The sequence below is a fragment of the Larimichthys crocea genome, chromosome II, assembly GCF_000972845.2.
Source record: "Larimichthys crocea isolate SSNF chromosome II, L_crocea_2.0, whole genome shotgun sequence".
Lineage (NCBI taxonomy): Eukaryota > Metazoa > Chordata > Actinopteri > Sciaenidae > Larimichthys > Larimichthys crocea.
Genome location: NC_040012.1, coordinates 13,876,867 through 13,903,600, shown reverse-complemented (window position 1 = coordinate 13,903,600; position 26,734 = coordinate 13,876,867). Strand labels below are relative to the sequence as shown.

At 40.4% G+C, this 26,734-nt stretch overlaps 1 protein-coding gene across 11 annotated transcripts; it reads right to left on the bottom strand.

The window, feature by feature from the left end:
• Positions 1-2,566: 2,566 nt before the first annotated feature.
• kif1ab (kinesin family member 1Ab) lies at positions 2,567-26,454 on the bottom strand. 11 transcript variants are annotated; one of them, XM_019262259.2, is made up of 49 exons: positions 25,951-26,454; positions 24,648-24,825; positions 21,859-21,932; positions 21,478-21,657; positions 21,292-21,360; positions 20,815-20,993; positions 20,574-20,685; positions 20,176-20,253; positions 19,990-20,055; positions 19,876-19,893; positions 19,705-19,783; positions 19,535-19,613; positions 19,072-19,214; positions 18,852-18,890; positions 17,663-17,862; positions 17,479-17,558; positions 17,022-17,097; positions 16,857-16,936; positions 16,661-16,767; positions 16,440-16,523; positions 16,162-16,342; positions 15,984-16,056; positions 15,813-15,903; positions 15,569-15,717; positions 14,264-14,442; positions 13,989-14,126; positions 13,750-13,868; positions 13,561-13,646; positions 13,244-13,442; positions 12,736-12,919; positions 12,347-12,437; positions 12,119-12,237; positions 11,973-12,028; positions 11,735-11,843; positions 11,545-11,611; positions 11,348-11,432; positions 11,141-11,246; positions 10,887-10,910; positions 10,618-10,732; positions 10,350-10,483; positions 10,185-10,246; positions 9,905-10,050; positions 9,063-9,251; positions 8,871-8,942; positions 8,094-8,203; positions 7,388-7,507; positions 7,007-7,199; positions 6,786-6,904; positions 2,567-6,143 (listed from the first exon to the last, which is right to left on the bottom strand). In XM_019262259.2, exons 2-49 carry the CDS (start codon positions 24,751-24,753, stop codon positions 6,086-6,088), a joined length of 5,223 nt encoding a protein of 1,740 aa, XP_019117804.1. In that variant the 5' UTR covers positions 24,754-24,825; positions 25,951-26,454; the 3' UTR covers positions 2,567-6,085. The 11 variants fall into 11 exon arrangements, with proteins under 11 accessions (XP_019117804.1, XP_019117807.1, XP_019117809.1 ...); XM_019262262.2 differs by having other exon boundaries at positions 8,898-8,942; XM_019262264.2 differs by having other exon boundaries at positions 13,307-13,442; positions 25,951-26,453.
• Positions 26,455-26,734: the final 280 nt, after the last annotated feature.

Genomic DNA, 26,734 nt, shown 5'->3' with positions numbered 1-26,734 from the left:
CAGTGAAGCTAACTGTTGTTACATCCACCATTTTGTCAGATCTGTGACTAAGCAAATATTGGCACAAGTCTTATATCTACTGCCCAGATGTTGAAGCATTATCTTTTCCTACTTAATTTTTGTTTTGTTTTGTTTATTTGTAATTTGTTGATATAGTTTTCTTAATATACTGCTAGCCAAGTTGCAGCTCGGTTTGCTATCTAAGGCTAATATATGTTACTAATACATTATATTCTGACTGTTAATGTACTGTTGGGCTAACTCCTCCTATATTTACTTTAACTGTATTTGACTCTTTTTTTTTTTACGGTGGTAAACCACGCTAAAAAATGTCGACCACTGGTTAATTTCAGTTGAACATTCTGTTGCTATAGCTACCTCCACTGGCACAGTTCCATAGCAGTTACGTTAACGTTACATCCACCATTTTGTCAGATCTGTGACTAAGCAAATATCCTTCTACTCCTTAAATGCTTTTGTCAAAGCATTATCTTTTTGTACTTTTTGTACTTTATTTTAGGTGTCTTGTGATAGTTCATTTGTGATTTGTTGATATAGTTTTCTTATTATACTGCTAGCCAAGCTAGCAGCTAGGTTTGCTATCTAAGGCTAATGTACTGTTGGGCTAACTCCTCCTATATTTACTTTAACTGTATTTGACTCTTTTTACTTTTACGGTGGTGAACCACGCTAAAAAGGTCAACCAACGGTCAATTTCAGTTAAACAGTCTGTTGCTATAGCTACCTCCACTGGCACAGTTCCATAACAGTTATGCTAACGTTACATCCACCATTTTGTCAGATCTGTGATTAAGCAAATATTGGCACAAGTCTTGTATTTACTCCTTGAATGTTTTAGTCAAAGGTTTATCTTTTTGTACTTGTTTTATTTTAGGTGTCTTGTGATAGTTTATTTGTGATTTGTTGATATAGCTTTCTTAATATACTACTAACAAAGCTAGCAGCTAGCCTAGTTATCTGAGACTAATATGTGAGGCTATATAATTTACTGTTGGGTGGTATGGAATTTTCTATCCTTAGGTTACACAGGGTCACGTGTTGGCCTTGAGGTCCTCAGCAGTAGTAGTTGTTTGGCTTTGCTTGAGAACAGTAGGTGCCAGCCTATCTCAACACTGTGGTTGAAGAGGCCTAATGTTGCCTTCCTATAATAGATAGCTTGCCATTGGCGTTTCTTTAACATAAGCAGACAACAGTCTCCAGCCTAGAATGTGCTAACAGTAACATTAACATGGGTAAATACATTCTCTTTGACTAATTCTGGGCGTATAGTATTTGTGGTATTATCTGTAGGGGTTTAAAGTCTGACCACCAGCATGAGTTGGGCAGAATGTGAGACCAACCCAGGCACTTGTGATGAACTTTGAGAGTGTCTCTCTTTCTAAAGATTCAAGATTCAAGAATCCAGTTTACGCATTACTGTTCTAATACATTTTTACAACAGGTTTGGTTTTTATAACTCTTTTTGTCTAATAGTCTTCAAACCTCTGTGTTTGGCACGCTACTGTGCACCTACAGTACAAACATAGTGAGGGCAGGTTCATAGGAAGACAGAGATATGGAAATCGAAACACAACACATGGTTAAATATTGAACATTCATAACATAGAAAAGATTCTAGATTATTCTACAACACTTAAGGTTCATCAAGTCTGCTGTAACCTCAGTGCCTGATGGGAGGCAGCTGCCCCTCACTCTAGTCCAGGGCCTTTGTGTGAGCCCAGTATTTCTGCCTGTTATTAGCGGATTAGTCTGACTGGTCTTGTTGCAGCTTGGCACATGGTGAGTGCATAATCAATAATGGAGGCCTGCCCAGACACAGGACAGTCTCACACAGACATGATGCACATGTGTTTACCCTGAGCAAAAGTACAAACTGTGGACATTATCACGTCAACAAAGAAATATAATATGCTGCACAGAAGTAGATGCACCAATGCAGGATGAAAACATGACCAGGTTTGTCTGTCTATACCTGTGACAAAAGATTTAATTAAGATAATTGAGATTTAAAGATCCTTTAAGTTAACTGCTACTTAAATAGATATACATTGAGGGGAAATCTACCAGTTGTTAATGTACAGTCATGTTTTCTCACTGAAAGGGAGGAATGAAAGCAGAATCAGGACTGCATTTAGAAATTCAATATCTGATTGGCATAATTCTGTTATAGAAGTCAACCTATTCTTCATATTGTACAGAGCTGTCAAACAAATATGAAAAATGAAATTAAACAGCCTAATAAGGCAGTTTAAACTTTTTATTGTGGACAATATAATTGTATTGTTATGATTAATTTCTTCAGACAGCCTGTATTATATTTTTTTTCTTGTAGATGTCAAGGTATATCTGCAGTTTGGTGAGTCATTGGAACAATATAATCAAACATCAGTCCTACAAGATGATCAAAATTGTGCACAATAGTGCTTGAAACTTGAGAAATTCAAACATGTACTCATCCAGCTATCATAGTATGGGGTTTCCTGTGAAGCAACCGCACATAATAACTACCAAAAGTGAGACAACAATAAAACACATCAGACTAAGATGTTGCATAACACTCATTTATTTATTCGCCTTGTTTTTGTTTTTTCTTGACAACTTTTGTTACGTGTCCACAGACATGAGAAAGAACTCCAGAACACTCAAAAGATTAAGACTTCATCACAGGCTTGGACCTGTTTCTGCTTCTGTCAAGCAGCTCAGAGAAAGAGAGCAGACCTGGAATCCTCTACCCAGGTCCACAATGACTACCTCATCCCACACTGAGCCGAAATGTGCAAAACTGATCCCTGATCAGCACTCTTTACTCTGGGTGACACTTGAGGAAGCAGCAGGCCAGCTATTCTTATTCATCATGGTATACAGAGGAAGAGAGAGTTAATATCATCTGTGTGATGAGACCCAACACAGAAAATCTCCATTTATATACAAGACAGAGCCAAGAGGAAGGTTTCCAGTTAGTCATTACAAGGATCATGAATGACAATACTTTACAAGCAGCACTTCAGAGGGGGGGAGCTGTTGTCTTAGCAAGCGGTAAGGTGGGAGAGAGGGACAGAGTACAGCAGAAGATAAGTGGATCTGCATGCTTCGATCCAGAGCTATGACAGTTAAAAAGCGGCCAAATATAAAATAATCAACTCATTTACCTTTCAACAATTATTGGCCAGTGCACTAAAACTGTCTCACAAAGTGTTTTTTTCTTTAAACATGATACCTTTGAACTATTAGGGTTGGAAGCATTGAAAGTCATCTGCCGGTTTTAAACTAAAAGATCAATGCAGTTTGGTGCAGCATTGTTGGTGGTTTGATTGCTGGAGCAAAAAAAATAAAATAAAAAATGACACAGTTTCAGAATCTGATGTTCTTCCTTCAGGACAGGGCTGTAATATATTTTTTAAACACAAACCAATCTTATCCACACATTCCTAAAACATCATCAAACAAAATCATAGTGAATAAAGATGCTTTGTGCATGAGCGCAATATATTTTAAGAACATAATCCATCCTTCAGAACTTCATAAATAAAATCTGTCTTCTGTTCCAGCAGACAACATACAGTATATATCTTTTAGCTTTTTACAAAACAACGTTGATTATACCAAGATGACCCAAAACATACAGTAATCTTGTTGAATTCTTTGCTAACCAACATAATTTATTTTTTAAAAATCACAGGAGCCACGACTGGCAACAAATCTAAAGTGAAATGTGAAATACAATCTTTGTATTTTGTATAACCTTTTTAAGTATTAGGCTCCATAGCTCAACAGGTTGGTTGGCCTGTGGCATACAGAGTCCTGAATACTTTTTTCTAACTGATTATGATTCAGGTTTGACAAAAAGCTGATCATAATGAGTCAGACATGAAACGAGGAAAAGGGGAAAGACAAAATGGTTGGCTGACCACGTCTTTTTTAGAGATTTACAGAAGAAGTGTTCTTCAGAAGACGATCTTCCTAGGAAAGGCATGGTATTTTTTAGTTACATTATTCCTTACAATAATAATATTGCTTTCAAACCAACATTTGGGGTCATCTTGATATAGTGCAAAATAACAGGCAGCATGTAAAAGCAACTAGAAACCATCCCTGGACATAAAAAGTCATAAAATACCAAGCTAATCATAGTGTACTGGTTTCTGACACAAGCATCAGGCTGTCAAATATCTAGCAGCTACAGTACAAAAGCTGAGAGGGGGGATTGCTTTTAATTGCAACATTTACAGTCAATGATAATGAGATATACGCTGTACTCTACTGTTACAGGCTATACCAACATACTATAATAGCATCATTGATAATATTCACTCTCCAAAACATGAACATAGATCGTCAATATAAAAAAAAGATCCATAGCGTCTACGTTTACTCTACATAAAAGCTTAATCTTGGACACATGTAACTAACTTTAGTAACAATAATGAAGAAGGAAAAAGGAGAAAAAGAGGTGAAGAAAGGGAGGCACTATCTGGTGCATGGACAACGCTCTTGCCCACTCAAAGTAACTGCCTTCAACAGATTACAGGTCCATGGTGAGTTACAACTTTCCCCTTAGCTACTAGACGAAACTTAAATAGTAAAATCACATAATGTAGCAACGCGGCTGACCCATAACAGACAGAATAAGTGCTTATTTCATTAAAGTAAAACTACTCATCTACAGTACAGTTGCCCTCCTGGTGTATTTATCATATAAAACATCTTAGGTCAGTTTGATTAGTTTAAAGAAATAGTTCAATATTTTGGGAAATAAGCTTAATTTACTTTCTTATCAAAAGTTACATGTGGAGATTATGCATATAACCAATGTTGGATTATCTTAGTGTAGCATAAGAACATATTATATCTTATTTTGATCAAACAAACAAGCTTCAGAGGCACTGATAACTGGATTATATTACCTTTGGACACAGCCCGGCTAGCTGTTTACCCCCTTTTCCAGTCTTTCAGCTGAGCTAAGCTAACCAGCTTGTTGCTGTAGTTTCATATTTACCGTACAGAGTGGTACCACTTCCCAAAATGTCGAAATATTTCTTTAACATCATAAAAATCTGCTAACACAACTGCACAGTAGACAATGAAACAATTAAAGAGAAGAAAAATGAAGCTTTGGTTAAAATAACTGAGTAAATGATACATTAACTCATTAAAGACAATAAAGTGCCATGCAACAAAACTGGTCAATGGTCCCACATATAACAGTGCAGAGAACCTATGATAGCAACAATAAATAACATTATCATGTAAAAAGAAAAAAAAGAAAAAGAAGCATATACTAAGAACAAGGACACGTGAGTTATCTCTCCTGATAATGGATTTTTTCACCTTAGTCCAGCCAGCAAGCTCAGTTTTCATGGAACCAGTTAAAAAGAAAAAAAAAAAGATTTACCCTTTTGTCCTTTTGTCATGCTACTTCTATGTTAAAATGATCTGTTTGCTATCTGAAACCTCTGCAGTGAAACAAATACTCTATGCTGTAGAGCACCAAGCCAATCCAAACTGAGGTAATGTACAGTATATGACGGATGCATGTGGAGCTATCATCCCTGCACTTACAGAGAAAAACATCTGGTACGATGTTTTCATTTTCCCCCCTCACCTGACGGCGTTATTTAGAAATACATGAATGGCTGATTTAAAAATGGGGACTTATTTTCAGTTATTATAAATGAAAGAGGGACTGACCATACTAACTTTCTACAGGGAATTTGTAGCCTCAGATGAAAGATTTCTACATGAAACTAATAAAAACTAACCCCAATGCCCAGCACAGGTAAGTTAATCATCGGGTTTGGGTGGTTAGTTTGTCTTATGTTTGTTCTAAAGGTCAGGAGGGAGCACACCATGCAGGGTTTTGAGGTGGCGACTGCAAAAACATAGAAAGGACAGTTTTGTTTCGGGATGAGCAATTGAGTGATGTTCGGGACTGAGACGGGCGTCATACAGAAGGTTATTTAAATGGTTGTAAGTTACGGTCTATTGCTCTTTAGAGCAGGATGGTGAGTGGAGCTTTTAGATTGTTTTGTTTTGTTTGTCGTTTTCCACCAGGTCAGTTCACCTCTCACATCCTCTGAGCAGGCGGGGCTGACTGGATCGACTTTCTTCGGGAGAGCTTTGACCTGAGGAGATCAAGGAAAAGGGAAGTAAGACCAAAAAACATAGGAACGTGAAAATATTTTTGTAGAGCAGTTGTGGTCATGCCTTGTTTTGCAGGTCCTGCAACTTTCTAATAATTTAATAATTTTAAAAGGAAGTGCTCTGAAAAGAACTTTATAATTTGGTACTATTTATTTTGTGTGTATTATATACTACATATTTTTGTCACCTTATCAGGACTTTATTCCTGAAATATTTTCAATATAGTACGTCGGTTCACAACTCAGGTGTCAGGATGCCTCAAAGGAAGAACATTTTTTTCTGATTTTATTCTCCTTTTCAGGCCTGTAAAAATCAAATAACCTAATAAAAAAAATATTTGGTTAAAATGTTCACACTAAACCAACCCATGATGAGGGATCACAGGTATATATAACTTCATTTTAAAGGGTCACAACCCAAAGAGGTTGGGAAATACTGGGACTATTACTTGGGAACGACTTCATTTTTTCATTGATTAGTACTAAACTACATAATTCTTTCCAAGAACCTTCAGGAACATCTGAGTTCCTTTGTAGGAAAACTTCAGAAAATTATGTGGTTTGTGTTATAGTTACATTTAAAATGGGCTCATCATAAATCATCGGATTTACCCTACCACTCACCTGATGGTGCCGGCTAACAGAGGGTTAAAAGCGTACAGCCAGTCATGCATCTCTTTGTCATTGGTGGCCTGCAGCAGTATCCCACGATGCTCAGTGCACACAGCAAACGTGTTGGGAGTCTGGAGACATGAAATAAAAATAAAAAAAGTTAATTCCAGTTCAGTGGGTTACTATTTATTCATCTAAATCAGTTTTACTATTGAACTGAAGCTCGGTCGTACCCGCAGTAAAGTCTGTTTGTCTTCACTGTATTCAACCTTCGCAGATGACAGGTTGATGACAGCTCTCTCCACGCTGTCTCTCTCACTGCGGTACAGGTAGACGTAGGGCCGGCGCACCACCACAAAACGTTTTACCCAGCCGCTGGTGTGGGGCTCCAGGAAGTGCAGGTAGCCTTTCTTTGACACGATGGGGCTGCATACGATGTAAGAAATATGAACGTTCAGACAAACTTCACCACAACCTTTTCTTAAATGATCATTGTTCCTCATACGAGAGCAGATGAGTGAAATGTATGTGTGTGTGTGTGTGTGTGTGTGTGTGTGTGTGTGTGTGTGTGTGTGTGTGTGTGTGTGTGTGTGTGTGTGTGCGTGTGGTCTAACCTGACACGAATCTCCTGTATGTCAGGAACAAAGGTGCATCCTCTGAGAGCTTTCTTTCTGTCCACTGGGCTGTACGGGTCCAGATCTGGAGTGGAAGCTCCTGAACCGGGTTCAGTGTGTCTACACGACATAAACAATGTGTTCAAAACATTGTGCCTACAGTAAGCTTGTTCATCTGACTCTGACTACACTACTACTTTAATTTCATTTCATGCTTCTTCTCACTACATTTTAAAAGGTAAATATTGTACTTACTCACTCTACTACATGAATATAACATCTATAGTTTCTCATTTTTCATACAAAACATAACCAGCTTATAAAACATGATAAATTATCATTTATGCAACTGTCTAATAGCATAAAAAGTAAATATTGGCTCCACATTGACCTGCTCCTACATAAACATACTGCAAAAATAATCCAATATATTATCTCATGTGTTTGTTGTATGATGATATCACCAAGTGACACAATCTATGAGTCATTTAGAAAATGAATAACATTTTTATAAAACTCCTACGAGGGCCAAGCTGCAGTTTTTCACAAACCATCTATTGTATCACCAAAGGAAGAAGTTTTTTTATAAACACAATATATACTTTATTTATCTTCTCAGACACAGTGGAGCAAAGTATCTAAAACCTGACCAATATGCTGTGTTAAACTGATACTGCGAGTATCAGCACAGCAAGTAGCGACATACCTAATGTCATAATGTCCCTCGACCAGTGAGGGGCAGGTAGAGGACGGAGTGAGCGTGCTCAGTCCGGACGAGGAGGTGTCTCTCATTAGTGACGCCGACATCTCAGAGAGCTAAAACACACACAATCACACACAAATACACATTCACAACAAATCATGCATGGAGAAGCACACACGCACACACACATACACACAAGACAAGAGGGACAAATACAAATACAGACAAAACATACCGGCAAACAATTAAGCACGAACAACAAAGACATGCATTCAGAGAACAATTCAATCAGACAATTTGTCATTTTCTATCGATGTATTGAAGAACCATCTCTGCACCATTGTATCACCAATCCTCATTATCTAAGAGCCCCTCGCTGATTAACATGTTAAAGACGACATGCACGAGTTAGTGGAAGCCTCGCAGGGTCTAAAGAGGAGGGACAGTGAGGGATGAAGCCGAGTAAAGGAGGAAGAGGAAGCTTAATTATTTTAAGGATAAAAAATGAATACACTAAGGGTTAAGCAGTAGACCTGAGTCAATATTATCTCACATACATCTGGTTCTAACTAATTATTTGTGAATAATATTTAACTCAAGTCTACTGAGACATAAAACATAAAATAAAGAAGAAAGAAATTTAAAAAAAGAGGAATCTATGCTGGAAAAATGATAAAATAATGAATGATTTTGATGACAGAGTGGTTGAAGTGCGGGGCTTAACACTAAAGGTTCAGAAGGATTAACGGGCCGGGTTAGAGGGCCTAGGCTGGGGCTCACCTTGCTCTCACTGGCACTGCTGCTCACCTGGCTGTACTCCCTGTTGAAGGTGTGCATCAGCAGACGCAGACACTGGAGAGAAGAAAGTGAAACATTGTTGAATAAAATCTGTGTCCGATCAAAACCATTTTAAAATAAAATGGTAGCTAAACTGAGACAAAAGCTCCGGAGGCCTCAGAGGCCAGCAGTCACCTTGGCAGCCAGCTCCCTCTGCCTCTGGTTGGGGCTCTCAGGGGCAGGGCTGCTGCTGGGACTTTGGCTGAGGACGGGGCTCTTAGCAAAGTCGCTGATATCGTTGTTCTTGTAGAGTGCGTCCTGTCCTGCCTGCAGAGTTGCCTCCAGTTTCTCCCTCAGCAGGAGGTAGTGCCTGGTCTTCTCCACCTGAAAACAGAGGCCAGTGACATTTCAAGTAGGTTGCAGGTTGCAGAGATGATGATCCAGAAATCGTACAAATTCTTTGTATACCTGACAAGATGAATGCACTTTGTTCCCAACTTTCTTATTAAAATATTATATATCTCATAAAGTGTTTAGTGTGTAGTGTGTAAATGTAGTTTCTGTAAATAGCAGGGATGCAAAGATTGTGCAATTATAGTCTGAGGAAAAATCTAGGTTACATAATTGTAGTGCATTCATCTATGTCACAACATTACAAATGTATAAAATAGTTTGTTTGTTTGTTAGTTTTGAAGTTTTAGTAACACTGAACGTAGGAAATTGAGAACTGTGAACCCAGTGGATTACACGGAAAATACAGTACCACAAAGTTGTAAATAAGATTGGTTTTCTCATGAAAATGTGATGTTTTGGATGTACTGTAGTGTAACTCCTGTTTTCACAGGAGAGCGGCAATTTGGTGACTAGTCTGGCTTCTGGTTGCTTGCAGCAAAACTGTGCAAGAAAAAAAACTTATACTGACATTGTGAGGCTGAGAGTCAATAAAAACATAAGAAACTCCAACTATTCCAGTAAAACACACTTATCTTACATGTCTTACCATCTCTACTATCATCTCTTCAAGATGCAAAACTCACCTCCTGTAGTAAACTGAGTTTCTCCAGCTCCCACTGATGGTCCAGGATGAGGCTGTCACTGCGAGGCCTCCATCCAGCCAGGTTCTCCTCTCCTCTGACGTACGCCACCGAGGTATCCAGCACACGCCTGCGGCGACGCTGCATACCTGAAGACAAAGCAAAAGCAAAAGAAGAAGAAGAATAATAAGAAAATGCTCTGTGATTATTATTAATACAAAATACAAACTGCAGCTGAAAAGAACATATTTTTGTTATTTATTTTCTCTGATTTCGGTCTCACCTGGACTTCCATTATCTGCCACATGGCAGAGGGTGACTTCATAGACTCCTGTGACACGATTACTGAGATGGACAGGGATGAAATTTCAAAAATATGTTGCTTTAATAAAGGGGGTTGTGTAGTCTAGAATTAGGACTGATTCTGTATGAATCTATAAATCTGTACCTCTCAGAGGGCCGGAGGCAGCCGGTGCTAAAGAGGTTTCTGATGGAACGAGAGGCTGGCAGCTTTGCGTCACGGGAATAAAACACCATGCAGAAATCTTTGGTGATCACTGTTGGCTGAGTGCAGTTCTCCATCTAGTTAAAATATAGGTGCAAATATCCGGTTATAATGAGGCTGAATTACTCTTGTTTGTAAGTATTTATTCTCAGAATACCAAAATGTTTTATTAGAAATGAATGTCACTCGCATTACATGTCATCTCCAGTACCTCTAGATAAGCAGAGAGTGTGATGTAGATCTTTTCCCCATAGGGAGTGACTCTGTTCAGGAGCAGAGAGTTGTGCATGGAGCTGTCCCATGCTGCCTCAAATCGGTAGAAAGTTCTGCAGCGTGACAAACAAACAAAAAAACTCATCATCTATCTGTGTGATTTTTAAAGAAGAAAAGAGTCAACCTGATGAAAAGCCAGAGAGCAGATGGACATTTTTGTTATCAGAATCAAATTTTGAAAAGAGAAAAATGATTGTCAATTTATACCTATGATCAACTCCCAAGGAGACGCTGCCATTAACAAAGGATAAAGAGAAACAGGACACGAGTTAGAAACTTTTAACTGCAGCTGTTAAAAGTTTGAACTCAGCAAATAATACTGATCCGTGCAAACTGAAAAATGCATTGAAGGCAAATCATATTGACTATAAAAGGCACATTGAAGCAATGTTAGAAAAATCTGCCTGTATGACACAGGTTTTGTTAACGAATTAGAAGAATCCATTCAGTCGAAGTCATACTTGTCGTTGTGTTTTGGCCAGAAGTATCCAGAAGACAGGATGTTGAGGGAAAGGATGTTTGGGTCTATGATGGTCTCATCGGCCTCTGGTGTGTTTCGAATACGACCTGAAGTCAAACAAGTCACGATGAGAGGAAATCTGTATTTTTAAAGATTCCTTCCAACTTGGCCAACTAAAGATGTGTTTTCATTTGTCTTTATTACTCACCAATAACCAGCTCCTTCACCTCTTTCCACTCAATGTCATTTCCTGTTTCATGAGCGATGGTGACTGTGATCCTCCTCTGAATGCCCTGTGGAGTCGAGAGAGACGACAAACACACAAAGTTTGTTAAATGTGGTTAAAATATTGTAATTTTAACAAGAAAATCTGGAAATATGATGGTGATGATTCCGTGGTCAGACCTGATGTAAGAGGAACGTGCCATGGCAGGGCATCCCACCTCTGTGGTCAACAACAGCTGGGATGTAGCTATGAACAGGGAAACAATCAATAAATTGACTGAAATGGCCTTTGCAGAAAAAAAGTGCTCTTTGTGCATATTATCTACTCTGTGCCTCGATTTGTGGTTTCAAAGTAGAAACACAAACTCACTCTCCGTTAGCTTCCAGCTCACAGATCTCAAAGAAGACCATGAGGTCGTATTTGGCGTGACAAGGTCCGGCGGTAGAGCGAGTCAGAGTGCTGAGCTTTGTGGCCGGGACTGGTGGACAGAAGAGAGAACAGATTAATGTGTGACTATAGTGAAAAACAATGCAGGTTGATGTGTGGTACAACACTTTTTATGTACATCAAAATATATCACATATCATGAATCTGGATGTACCCTCACCTGGTTTGGATAAAGGCATCACTCTGGGGAACTGTCTCCTGGAAGGTCTCAGTGGACTGAAAGACAGAGAAACAAAACATAAGGAGATGTTCTTTCCATCTAAAAATAACTCATCAGCTGGTGGAAAGGTCATATTTCATCCTGACCTGATCAGGTCTTTGCAGAGTGGAGGGAAAGGTTGTTTCTGATAGTGACCAAACACCTCGAAGACGATGGGCTGAGTCTTGATGTACTCCACGAAGGACTTTGTCACCTCCACTGTGATCTAACAAGAGAAGAGAGGAAACACAACTCATATACATAACCAGAAGACAAAACAATGATTTAAAGTAATATCAGTAATATTTGTTAATAATCTGTGTGAATGTGTTTACATTTTGAACATGGTAGAAACCCAATGGAGGTCCTCTGCCCGTGTTCTTCAGCGGCTCAGTGGAGAAAGCTTCGTCATGACGGTGGATGAAGCTGAAAAAAAAAAGAAAGAAATTATGCCATTATATTTTATAATCAGTGAACATTTAAATCAATATAGTTGTATAAATAAGAAAATGTTGAATTGATTTCAACCTTGCGTGCAGCAGCTTTAACAACATTTGCTTATCGATGTAAATTTTCTGCAGATTATCTAGTGCCAAAGCAATTTGATGTGAGCTTTAATAACAATGTATGTCAGTTAAAAGGTGTATGTCTGCATGCATTAATATATCAAATATTAAAATCATGTATTTATTATAATAAAATTATCTTTGGTGCTTGAACTCACTTGAACTGGCAGAAGATGTCGGCGTACTCGGCAGAGATGCTGGAGGCCTGTAGGACGGTGACTCTGAAGGTGAAGATGCTGCCGATCTTCAGGTGGGAGAGAGCTTTCTCCGGGGACAGGTCCAGAGGAAGATCCAGACCGAGACTTGAACTCTTCGCAGGGCTGGGGGGAGCCTCCAGGGATGCTACAAGGAACAGGAGGAATGGTATTTCATTTTTCTATAAATTTGGGAATTTATTGCAGCACTAACATTAACTGCTTGAACTTTTAAACAGCTTAATATATTGTGTTCTGACAAGGCCACCCTGGTTGTGCCTAGAGGGACACAATTCTGGCTGCTTTTCAACAAATAATATATATATAGATCAGTGGAAACAAACACTGTGTTCCAAAAAAAGACGTATCACCACTAAATTTGGCATTGAGTTCTTCCTGCCTGACTCAACACTTTTGCCTCAGCTCTGAATTGCAAGCACAGGCCCATATAATGTCCAGCATTTCCATTTACCTCTTCCATCTTCCTCATTCAAATCCTGCCGGGTGAATGATCCACAGACTGTTGTCGCCTCACCTGGACAGGTGTTGTTGTTGACTTCATCGGCAGAGATACCAATCTCTGCGTTTTGTCCTTCTCCCTCCACAATTCGCAGCTCCTCTTGCGAGGTGTTGGAGTGGGAAAGACCACTAGGACACGACTCAGTCTGGAACTGGAGCAAGACAAAACAATCAATCATAAACATTCAAGATTAATATTATATGTGATTTTTACTGGATGTAGACGACACTTTCAGAGAATACCAGTACAAATCAATGGCCAGCTCCTACCTTCTCAAACTGTTTGTCTTCAAAGGAGATCTTGGCAGTGCCTGACTGCCTCACTCCAGAGCCGTAATCAGGAGCCTCTTCATCAGCTGAAGTGAGACAAAACAACAGGACAAGATGTTAAACCAGCATCACAATCACTTCTAAAAACAAAATAACAGCTGCAATGACATAATGAGACTAATATTGTACCTGAGATGGCCTGCACAGCCACCCTGAGGAAGCCTTTCACCTCTCCTTTCTCACTGACAATAGCCACTCGATGTACCAGGGGGACTGGGTACAGCAGGTTACTCAGGTACACAAAAGCCCTGAAGGGAAGGAGAAAGTGATTTTAGTAACTATTGTGCACTAAAAGAGCCGGATTTAAATCAATACCGCCATCAGGAGGATGTGGAATAGCATCTGTTGCTGTTTATTTGTTGACGGACCTGCCGACCAGACGGAACCAGGGGAAGCGGTCGTAGAAGGGGTCGCCTCCAGTGAGAGCGTGGTCACAATCCTCCACAGCACTGCTTGGGAGCTCTGCCGCACGGTCGTACATTTCTCTCATAAGGTCCAGCCTCTGCCTGCAGGGGGCAGTATTAAAAGAAGCGAACATTGCCTGTTAGTGCACAGTATGTGCTGATGCAAACAGGATATAAGACAGGAGATTAAAGGCACTAAATGTACTATATATAAGAAGTGAACTCCAAAATCACTGTGCCTGAGTTTCTCCAGAGTCCAGTAATGTGTGGCTCCGTTCTTCTGATCTTGTACTTCAACCGCTACGATGGTTCGGGGGAACGGTCGTCTCTCCCTCTCTTTGGCCACACTCGGGGGCAGCAGGTCGGGTGGCAGGGGAGAGTACAGGGTGTCTGTCAACAGGACGAACTGGAACTGCACCTGTGGGTGATACAAGACAAAAAGAAACTATGAGTGACTGCTTGTTTTATATCCTCCTGCGTCATATCTGTTGTAGATGAAAGAGGTCGATGTTGTAATATCAGCCTTCATTAAACAACGACATAAAATATGCACAAACAATCAGAGGGATTTTTTTCACATGAAAGTAATAAATTAAATCTGCAGTAAAGTTTCATTTTAGCCTAAAAAAAAATCAAAAGTCATGTGCACAGAGCTAACTTTCACTATGCAGCACTGTGTAATGTTTGTAATATTGTGATGACTCACTGGGAGACAATCAATAGTTTAGAGACTCACACTGATGCAAATCCAATTAAATTAGTTTTGTCCATGGAAACTGGCAGACATTTTATAATCTCTGTCTCGGCTGAAAAACAAAACTCTTCATGCAGCAGCATCACATTAAAATGATGAAAAGTGGAAAGTTTTGTTTCTTATTGATCAGTTGATTATGGTTCAAGCCTGTAGTGTTTTTAATAACTGTTTTGTCATACTTTCTAACAGATCATATGACCAAAGTGATCATTCATTTATTGGTAATTGGCCTTTACTGACAGTATGCAGACAAGAGGCTGCAGACAGGGAATTAGGGAGGATGAGATGCAACAAAGGTCACCAGCTGGATTCGTTGCAGTGACGTGGATGACTGCTAGGCCACAGAAACACTCAGCCATAGTGCCATAGTTGAGACTAAATGTGTACTTCTATCTTTAATTTGGATGTTATTATGTTATATTAATAAAGAAGTTGAATGAATGAATAAATGGACGGTGAGGGGGTGGAAAAAATCTGCTCAAATGAGGCTGGCATGTTTTGGAAATAAAATATGTGAGGGGGAAGTGACTAAACTCTAAACTCTGAACTAAAAATTGTTATTCTCAGCTAGTCTGATGAGCGTATTATGATTTTAGTGTGGGATAGCACCCAAAAAAACAAAAGGCTGATTTGAGTCAATCTTAAGACTTCAAAAACAAAAACTTCTGTGAATAGAAGTACATTTTTGGACTATGTTATTTATCTGTTTTATATTTACCTAAATACCAAACACATGGCATATCACATCTCACAGTGCTGTAGAAGTGTAATGTTTTACAGTAACAAACACCTTTTTCTTCAGCTCCACACTGATAGCGTTGGCCTCTTTCAGGAAGATGGCGTTGCCCCAAAGCAGATCCCTGAGAGAGGTGAACTGGTAGAAACGCCACTTTCTGAACGCCCACAGAGCCAACTCTGTCTCACGTGCCGTCCATGGCACTGGAAGGCAAGACACAGGACATGTGTGTTCGTTTTGATAAAATATTAAGAGGATTGTTTGTCGGGTCAGTTACAGATAAAAGTGACAGTGTTACCTTCCTCCTCAGGCTCTTCTTCTTCCTCGGGAGACTCCAGGTACCGAGAGTCTACTTGTTTCTGAAGAGCTTCCAGTTTACTCTCATAGTCCTAAAGAAAACATAAGATCAAAATGAGTGTGCATGAACTTTAAATGCTAAATGACTGTATCAAACAGAGCTTGTGCTCACCAGTCTCTGTTGTTCTAGCAGGTTACTGGCTTCTTCTCTTTCTTTGCGGTACTGATCTTCAAGCTCCTGAAGCCTGAAAGAGATTCAAAACTAGATTTTAAAACAGTCCTATAATTAAAAATAAGTAAATATCAATGTAATATAGTGATCACAGTCATCATCGATAACTTCCACACACCTCTGCTCCATCTCCTGCTTCATGTCGATGCCTTGTTTCTCCAGCAGCTCCCTCTGAGCGAAGGCCCAGTCGACAGGCTCCACCGGCGTCTCAGCGCACGGCGTCCTCTCTCGCTCCAGACGAGCCTGCTCAGGGTCGTTGAAGCGAAACACGTGGCTCTTTCCCATGATGATGCGGTTCCCTAAAAAGTGTACATGGAAACATAAAAGTTTTTAAAATGATCTTAATTACACATTCATATTCACACATTTTATCTCCCACCAAAGACCCATGCGTACCAGACCGCAGAACAATTGGAGAGGACACTCTCTTCCCGTTGACGTACGTCTCTGCATCTTCACATGGCTCCAGGATGACACATCCTATTAAAGACAAGGTTATATAATTATTTCAACAAGGTATTTAACACATATTCTGGTATACATATACACATATGGCTGTCTTAATTTGCTGTCTAATGTTTAATATATTTATTTTTAAGACAGAGAGCAGCCTCTACCTTCTCCCTGAGGGCCTGTGGTGCTGCTGAAGGTGCAGTGTTCATCTTTGATAAAATGGCCGCTGAGAACAATGTCTTGGCGAGTCTTAGCATTTTCACGGCCGACCCTGAAAGAACAGAAGATAATCCACTTGAGACAAATTCCCCAGAAAAGTATCTGGTATCTGGATTAAATCCCCCAAATTTTAAGCCTTACTTGGTGGTGCCATCTTTGATGTAGTAAAGCAGACACTCTGACATCAGCGGGTCTTCGTTCAGGTTCACCAGATGAGGAGTCTAAAAGCAAAAACATTTTGTTTATGTGAGTTCGTACAGATATTGTGACTACATCAAACTATTAAAACAGTGACAAGCATCTTACCTTTTTTGGGGAGAAGACGCCCACAGTGCCTCCGTCTTCTCTCATGGCAACACCCATCTCAGCCAGTAGAGCCTCCCTATGGGAGACAGTCGCACAGTTAGCATAAGATCATTGATTTTACAGACAACAATAAGGTCAAAGTGATTTAAAAGGGTCAAATTCAAGAATGTTAAGGTTTGCCACACACAGTTACTTGAATATAAAATGCATTGTATATTAGATTTGTGGTTATTGTAATAAAAAAAAAACCTAAGACAGAGTACACTTCTGAAATCAGTCCACAGCCATGCTACCATCTCTGTAAAACTGCTACACATAAGGATTCATCCACTGGGAACCATGAATGTTTGTACCAGGTTTCAAGGCAGGTGGTTGTTACAAGGTTAAATATACTGTAAATTTCTTGGGGGATGATTGAATGTGATTGAATGCCTGTGCATGAATATGTTTGACGAACCTATCCATACGGATGGCCTCAGTACGTCGCAGCTTCTCTTCCCATGTCTCATTGAGCTCTGCGATGATTTTCTCTGTTTCCTGTTGGAAAAATTAAGACAAATATCTAAAAATGTGACAGACTCAAATTGTATTTATTCAGTTTTGTCAAACCTTTCCAGCAAGACCAACATCATCCTTCCTACCTTAAGCCTCTCGATGGCCTCCTCGCTGGCCGGGCTGAAGATACGGTCATGGAGGTTGGTGATGGATCCGGCACGACTGGACAGGGCCGAAAGCGAGGGGGAGGGACTCATTCCTGTCATGGCATTGGACACTGTGGAGAGATCACCCCTTTGATTGACAGCCTGGCGATTATTTACAAAGTTCTTGTAATCGCACAGGTCTGCCAGAGAGAGAGGCGTTGCATGGGAGTGAGCAAGGAAGGAAAGAAGGAAGGACGGACGGACGGACGGAAGGTAGGAGCAGACGCCGGGTAATTAAGGAAAGACATCAGGAAATAAAATGAGGGAAACAACGGGGAGGAGTACAAAAAAATAAAGAAGAGAAAGCTCAAATAATGGATCAAAGAAGCAGAGGTCATTTGCTTACCAAAGCCATTGCAGACAGAGAGAAAAGAGCAACTCAAATTCAATGATAGCGCACAATAAAAGCCAAATTTCTCTCTGACACTGGACTACATGTGGACACACTCAACAAGCTCGCAAGCGTAAGAATGTTATGAGAAGGAAAATCAAAAATATATTCATACATACTGCAATGCAATAAATACAGCCTGAGTTTTTTTCATGTTGCGTGTCCTGAATCTAAATAAATAAATCATGTGTTGCATGTCCTAAATCCAACTCTCCAACAGCACAGCCCTGGGTAGCGATGCAGGCCACTAAGCACCCGATTAATAGTTTCAATTAGCTCCACACACAGAGAACCAGGATGTTCCTCAGCGATTTAAAATGGCGTCCTCCCAGTCAGTCCTTCCTTCCATGATCTCTTAAACACAACATCAACGTCGGCTTCAGATTGTTAATGAACTTCTGGATCACGATGCAAAGCTTCTCTCAGCCAATTAAAAAATGTGTTGGAAGTATTAAGAGGCTGGACTTGGACCCAGACTAAAGCAGAGAGAATTAAAAAGAAAAGTATTACCATGGAAACCAGAACTAATGGAAAGAAAGGAGGCCATTTTGCAGAGTAAGTCAATGCAGCAACCTCTCCAAATATTTTTGTGTTGCCCAAAATAATCACGTCAGGTTTGTCTGACTTCACATACAGTCTCTTGGTTCTGTTAGTTTGATCTCTGGTGTGGTGGGGGGGGGGGATTCAGGATTCATTTCTATTAGTTGCAAAGCGCAGGCTTGCTCGAGTTATACACACATTTCAAACCAGTGATGACGGGGTCGGGACAGCGATACGCTGATAGCATAGAGGAGAGAAGAGAATGAGTGTGAGAGACACCCACACTCCAAGTTAAACTGTCATCCTCTGGCTTAAATGTACAGTCAGAAAATACACTGTACAGATGATCTAGTGTGTGTGTGTGTGTGCCTATACATGTGCATTTTCTATGTTTGTGTTTTCTCTGCGTGACACTCACTTTCTATGATGTCTCCCAGGCCCTGTGCGAACAGCAGGTCTTTGAGGCGAGCCACCTCCTCTTTCAGCTCACGCACCAGGCGGTTGTTGGGGTCCTCGTTGATCACAGCGTTACAGCGGATCTGTTTGGCACGATCAGCATACCTGGAGGGATAGAGGTCAACAAGGTCATGAGGATGATTCCTCCTGCTCTGCACACTGAATTACAATGAGCAACTAATGATAATATGAGCCTGAAATGAGGCGCATGCTACTGAAAGTTAGCCGAGGTAAAATACTTTTGGAAATTATGGTGCACTGCTGAGCTACATGAAGTCCATTTTCCAGAAAAATGCTCCAGAATCTAATCAGTAATCTATTTTACAGGTTGAACCTGTGGTATTAGTGTGACTTTATCTCAAACTGCTATTTCCAGAGAGAAAGAAAAATCTAATTTAATCATCTTTCATTGACATTTTCCCCACCGGAGGGTGCTGAGGGTCTCGTCGTAGTTAATATCAGCAGGGCTGAGGGCAGCCACCATGGCTGTACGAGAGTTTCCTCCTAAAAAAACAAAGAAAGTGACACAATGCATTAATTGAAGGAGAATATTATTTTATTGTGGTATAAGTTCAGGCTTATTATGTGTGCATACCCAAGTTTTCCCTCAGCAGCCAAGTCAGGACTGAATCTCTGTAGGGAATGAAACTCTCCACCTTCTTCTTTTTCTTGTTCTGTACACAAAATTGAATCTCTGATCACTCATTCAGAATTATAATTTGAAAGCTAATGGATCGATTTGTCTTCTCAGAATTGTGCTACTGACCTTGTTTGGTGCAGAGTCCTGGAAGAGAAATGAGAAACATTTGTTAAAAAAACAACAACATAAAATGACAATTTACGACAATATATTTTAGTGTTAAAAAAAGGAAAAACATACCACTTCAGCAAGAGCTGAAATAACTTTTCCCAGAGTAGTTAGAGATTTGTTGATGTTCGCTCCTTCCTGTAAATACAGAGAAGTTTTCGTTTTTTATTTTGCATTTCTTTACTAGATGTGTTTCTGTCTCCTTCGTGCGTGCAGAAGTAACATAAAAACAACCACAAATCTGCAGCTTCGTCTCACCTTCAGTCTGGTTCCTTTAGCTCCGGTAGAGTCGGCTCTCTCACTGCCAGCCAAGTCCACCAGACTGATCTTGCTGACCTATGATGATACAAAATATTTTAAAAAATGTGATGAAAAAGACGAGACACCCTCCACAGCTAACATACCGTAAACTGCATTGTGAGAGCAGGCAGTAAAGTCTCATATGTGGTTATCAATCAATACAACAACACATTCATCGGATAACAACGCCACAGACGGCCTCCACTCGGGTCGTAAAAGGTACTAAAATCATTCATCTCTTCTAAGGCTGCTGAGTAAGACAAGGTTCAGAATAATATAACTATTCCACTTATTGATCTGTTTGTCTGAGATGAGCATTATTTCTTTTATTTCTAAAGCAACAACATAAGTCTAACCTTTTCTGACGTGTTGTCCGACTCCATGTCGTGTTTCTTCTGGGTGAAGATGATGTTGAAGACAGCGTGGGAGCGGCTGCTCGTCTCGTTCATGTTGGTCGCAGCCACAGTCCTGAGAAAAAACGAAACGATTTATCCGCTCCGTCAATCATTTGTTCCAGCCACTGTTTCATTTCAAAATCATCTCATGTTTTCCATCCATCATTACAGGAAGTAATCTAAGAAGTCCTGCTCTGTTTACCTGGCCTTGTTTCCAGAGTCCATCAGGTCCTGGATGTCGTTGTATGAAGTGACGGCTAGCTTGGACAGATCTTCAACGTAGGGTCCCATCAGAGGGTGCTCTCTGACACGCAGGTTTCCTTTGTTTTTGGGATTAAGCAGGTCACGCACACGCTCACAGTAGATCTCCATGTAACTCACCTGCAGGAGACAAAGAGCCGATCATGTTGTACAATGTTTTCATGAGTTATTATTACTACTTGATGGCTCCTGGGGCAAGAAACGATTATAAATCAAGTGATTTAGCTTCAGACTATCTGATGTTAGAAATACAATAACAGATATTCCCTATTTCAGATATTTATCTATGCCCTAGGACATCAGACGTCAATTTATTAAGTAGACTTTTAATAGTCATAATTTCAGATGATCAAGACTGAGACAATTTGTGAGACGTTGTGCATAAAAAAGCCTCCAAATGTAAAAGAGAATCACTCACCTCCACGGAGTAGGACATGCTGTTGTCATTATTGCTGCCATTGATCTTGGTGAAAAGGTCCTCACACAGCTAAAAAAAAACAAAGGTTGTCATTGTTGTGGTCAAAGTTGCATCTTTTAATTATTAAAGAGGAGAATATATTTGGTCTGTGTTTAATTATTATGTCATAAGTGTATTTTGTTTTACCAGAGGTATAATTCCTTGCTGGTCCTGCTCCTGTCGTCCCATCATGGTGTAGCTTTTGCCCGCTCCTGTCTGGCCGTATGCAAATATGCACACATTGTAGCCTTCAAAGGCATGAAGCAGCATCTCCTCACCGATGTCCTTATACACCTGCATCTGGGACGCATAGTTGATGTCCTCAGGCTGCAAACAGAGAGAATAAAGAGATGACAAACCTATTTTACAGTGTGAATACGCTCTAATAGACAAAACACTTTGCGCTAAAAGCATACACGTTTCTGCTTCTATGAAGATTCTGACGTTTAATCAATATTTTTGATCAATATCTTGTTTAAGTGCAAATCATGCATTTTCTTATCTGGATAGTGATGCAGGGAAACTCACCGTGGTGTGTGACCAGTAAGAATAGTCAAAGTTGAAACTCTTGTTTTCTTTGGGCTGTTTGGGGTTCAGGATCGCTGAAACAGAACAAAACAGACCCGGCAGAAGCATCAGAGACTGAGTCACTCTAACAACCTGAGTATTTTAATATTCCATTTCAATCTGTTTACTGTCAGTTTAACATCAGCTACAGAATGCAAAGTGTTAAAATATTTCATAGTTCAAAGATCATACAGATTACAATTCCTCATTATTTGATGCAAAGCTTTCTTGCGCCTTGACTGAGCTTTCATCACGTCCTAACCGCACACACACACATTCTTAACTACCAAGTTTTTTCCATCATGATCAATTCAATCCAGTTGTGTCGAAACAGGTGCCACAAACATTTACCAAATGCGTACTCCAAACACTGTTGTGTTCTCTTTGCATGAAAAGTGCTGGAAAATCATGAAGACTTAAGTGATTGCATTTGATCTTAATTGAGACTGTATTTGATTTGATGCGACTGTTTCTATTGAACTTATCCAACAAAACGTTTAGATAGAGGAACCAGCTGGTTGACTACTGGTTAAAGATGCATGTAATCCAGCTATACTGTGATCACAATGTCCCTGGTTTAATTCCAAACTGGGATGTTTGTTCCCCCTCTCTCTCCCCCCTTGTCCCCTCTATACTTTCACCTTCAAATAACAGAAATAAGTGCATTAAAAATTTTAAAAATAATCACTAATGCAATAACATTGTGTTTAAATTAAAGCATACACTGCTATACACCAGTCTATATATCTATATATAAAGAAATCATCCTCATCGCAGTTGAACGAGGATATTAGCTATATAGAGACCAAAACAGTTTTCTGTAACAGGCTGTAAATGTGTTTATTTCTGCTGTGAAATTGAACATTTTAACATGGGGACTTATGGAGACTCCTGTTGACTTCTGTAGCCAGCCTCAAGTGGCTGTTTGAGGAACTGCAGTTTTTGGCACTTCCACATTGGCTTCGCTCCACAGGCATGGAGGTTGCCGCTTTGCGTGAACATGCACAACACAGTGTGACCAAACATCCATCCATCTATGAACTATACCCTCTAAAGGATAAGCGGGTATCGCAGGGAGCGTCAAGAAAAATATAGAAGTTTGAAACTGTGAACTCTCACAATCAGAGTCGGTGAAGTTAATGGATTGAAAAAATAGAAGTTTGGATCTAATGAGGACAATAAAAACACAGAGAGGCACCACAGGGTGACATAGTCCCTCTTTCTGGCTCACACACACACACACACACTTGTATCAGCTGACCCCGCGTCTGGACTCAACCAGAACAACAAGGTCTTTCTGGTCCCTGCAGCTCGTATGATGAGAGAGGAGAGCTGCGGCGGTCGCTACATCCTACACACACACACACACACACACACACACACACACACTGACAGGCTTCAGGCCTGACTGAAGCTTTTGTTTCCTCCTCTAGTAGCTGCCAAGATGTCGCATGCCTCCCTGCATATTCGTTGTTGTTACCGGAGGGCAAAGCTGTCCACAAGACAAATTTGAGGTTAAATGCTAAACTCAATGTAGGTCAAAGACTACAAAAAAACTGCTCTATCAGACTGTCTCAGAATATGAACATGTTGTGATTCACACAGACTGAAAAATTACCTGACAGAAAGAATGTGTCAATACTTCGATCTTAGATCCATTTACAGTAGGTTAATGACTGACAACAGAAAGATGTAGCCTATTCCCAGCAGCCTATTTGTAATGTACATGAGAAAAAGGTCTGCTTCACTGTCTAACATATAGTTTCAAATGTTTCAATTACATACAGCCTGTTTTTCAGTCAATTATTCATCTCTCGTTGCAGTATTTTACAGATTATACAGTTTGCACAGTATATTGCAGGTATATTTTTAAAGATCCCTTTTATGTCTCTATTCATTCTATTTTGAGGACATAAAAACATACTTGTCATGATTTATGTCTGATAGATTTAGCACAAAATGAAGTCAAATTACCTGGTTACAAATTCTTAAAATGGCTGAAAAAATATGTAAATATTTTAATGGTTTAACTGTTGGATACAAGATGTCTCTCTTCCTCCACAGAGAAATCTATTCCCAGTCTGTGCACTGGAGGTTTCAGGTTTCCACATCACACTTGTATAAGCTGCATGTTGTCTAGTCGGTGTGGTCGAGTCTAGTCTGGTTGTTTATCATCACCATCATCAAGTTCAACTGGTCCAACAAGCAATCTGTAGACATCATCTTAAGTTCTGGAAAATCCTAATGGCTGCTTCCCATTACTGCCTAACATTTTAGAACAAAAAATAAATCGACTAATAGAGAAAATTACCAGCAGATTAAATTGATAATGAATGTGATCATTAGTTGCAGGCCTGCATGTCTTAAAAACAGATTTAAAGACAGTAAAGAGAAACTTTTTCCTCTTCAGCATCTCAATGTGAAAACAGCTGTGTCAAAGAAAAGCTCAGACATCCAAGTGAAAGAACAATAAGCCCCTTAGAGTGGATGGAGACGTCAATGAAATATAAAAATAATAACTGAAATCTCACTGAGGTGAGTTACTCTCTGTGAGACTTAAGTGCACTTATTTTGCTTCCATTGCAGTTCAAACGCTGTGTGTTGATCATAATGTACAACACCAGATCCACATTCTTCCACGTCTCAACACAATGTCAACATTTAAGTCCACATCCATCAGAGTTAACTTTCATAGCCACACCATTTCTGTCAGTCAGCACCAATAAAGAACGACCTGGATTTCTACTCACTCGTGGTGTTTCCTGACATCTGAATGATGCACTTGCTGTCCTTCCCCATCTCTCTGGAGTTGAAGGGTCGGACCCTCACCGCCACCTTCACCGAAGCCCCCGCCATGTTGCAGGTGGGTGTGTGAGTGAGCGGAAGAAGAGCTGAAGATCTGTGTGGCTACACAGACACACCTGGAACCTGGACAGGTAGATGATGAGAAGGACTTAACACCACACAGACTGATCTGTTGAACAACGTCACTGTTGGCTTTTTGTTTTTTGTTTTTTTTATCATCATTTGAATCATCCATTTGCTGTCTGTTGTTATTATGATTAAATACTTAGGACTGGACCTCGTTAGCTTCATCACACAGTGACACATTCTCCATTTTCAGGGCCTGAATCAGAGAGTTTGGCTCCACACAGCTCCAAAAAACAAGCTGATTAAATTGCAGGGTCATTATTTGGCAGGAAGATCATCAGCATCCCCGCTATTCTACAATAAAATGGCTGCTTATTCTTCGGGCATCATCCCCTGGCCTCATATATCACTGGCTGAGGGCCTTGTGATGAAACTCCTCACTGCTTCACACCAAATAACACGCATACATGAATGTTTAATTCGCTGTGGTGTGTTGTTTTGGTTTTTTTTACAGCATCTTTGCAACAGTTTGCTTCTTACTCGTGCTGTTTATCCTTAAAACAGCAAATTGTGGCTTTTATCTGCTTCCTCTGGTAATGACCTGATGATTTCATGTGTTTATTTGAGTTGAGACATCGCAGCGCACATTCATCTCCTCAGCCTCCATCGATGGAAAAATACAAATTCACCTGAGCATCTTTAACAGGCTGGTTTCTGCGCAGGATGGATTCAAAGGACACAACAACTCTGAACATTTGAGAAGACATTTGAGGCTGAAACAGCGATTATTTCTATGCCATGTCTCCTCCATCTTGCTCTGCCTGCCGCACCTCAAACACAGGCCGCGTAAACACAAAACGGCACAGGCTCCAAATAATCTAACACTGCGTCAGAAAGGAGGTCAGCGCACATTATTAGAGCTGATATTACGTTTACAGCTCCAATCAGCTCATATGCTTACCCAAATTATTCCGAGTGCAGGTGGTGTCATTTTTCTAAAGGTGGATTTGAATATTTATTTTTAAAAAGACAATTGTTGACATCCTGACGCAGCGTCCTTATTTATCATCCAAAAAGGCCTCCAAATCATCAACGCACATAAGCAGTCCTCACCAAGGCGTGACACCCATCAGAAGCGATGCTGTGCCGTAAAAAAACATCTCAAAAGGAGCCGTGTCTTACCTCAGCAACTCAGACTCGACGACCGCAGAGGGTGAATCCTCTGCCCATTCAAAACAGCGCCAGGATCCTCCGGTCCCTCCTTCTTGAATCTCCTCAGCAAGCTGTATTTTTGTCTTTCTCCCTGTGTTTGGTCAGCCTATTGCATCCCTTTCCTTGACGCATCCATACATGGAGAATCCGCCGGAGAGAGAGAGAGAGAGAGAGAGAGAGAGAGAGAGAGATGGAGACTCAGCTTCAGCAGCCGCGCTGGGTGGGCTGGAGCGCTGAGCGCAGCGGTGCGTCAACTAGAAATGAAGAGTGGGAGACAGGAGGGAGGGAGGAGCGAGGGCCAGATGGATAAACAGGAGGATGGGTGCGGGATGCTTCCAGCGGACCCGCTGTTAGTCTGTCTAGTCCAACAGTCAGTCTGAGCAGAGGAGGGAAAATGGCGGTGCTGATGTGCCAGGGATGCTGGGAGGCGGTGATGACATCAGCATCAGCATCATCGGCAGCCATGGTGGAGGCAGAGCGATGCAGCACAGAGACACATCAGAGAGGCAGGGAGGGAGGGAGAGGCGAACAGGCCTGAGAGAGACAAATGTGGGTGAAAATATGAGACTGGAAGAGAAGACCATCTAAACCTCCCATCATACAGTCACATCAGCTCTAACCTGCTTAAAGGACCAAGGATCAAAACAAGGCTGGGCTGCTCTAATTAAAACCTGCACTCAAATGTTACACTTCTCTTGGCTCACTACTAATTAAAGGATTCCTTCAAGTGTAGTCATGTTGTTCAGCTGCACCT

Coding starts and splice junctions, on each gene's coding strand:
- kif1ab (XM_019262259.2), bottom strand. CDS start 24,753: ATGGCGGGGGCTTCGGTGAAGGTGGCGGTGAGGGTCCGACCCTTCAAC. Junction 16,937..17,021: donor GCGTCTTCTCCCCAAAAAAG/GTAAGATGCTTG, acceptor TTTTGCTTTTAG/ACTCCTCATCTGGTGAACCT. Junction 15,904..15,983: donor TGCTAGAACAACAGAGACTG/GTGAGCACAAGC, acceptor TGTTTTCTTTAG/GACTATGAGAGTAAACTGGA.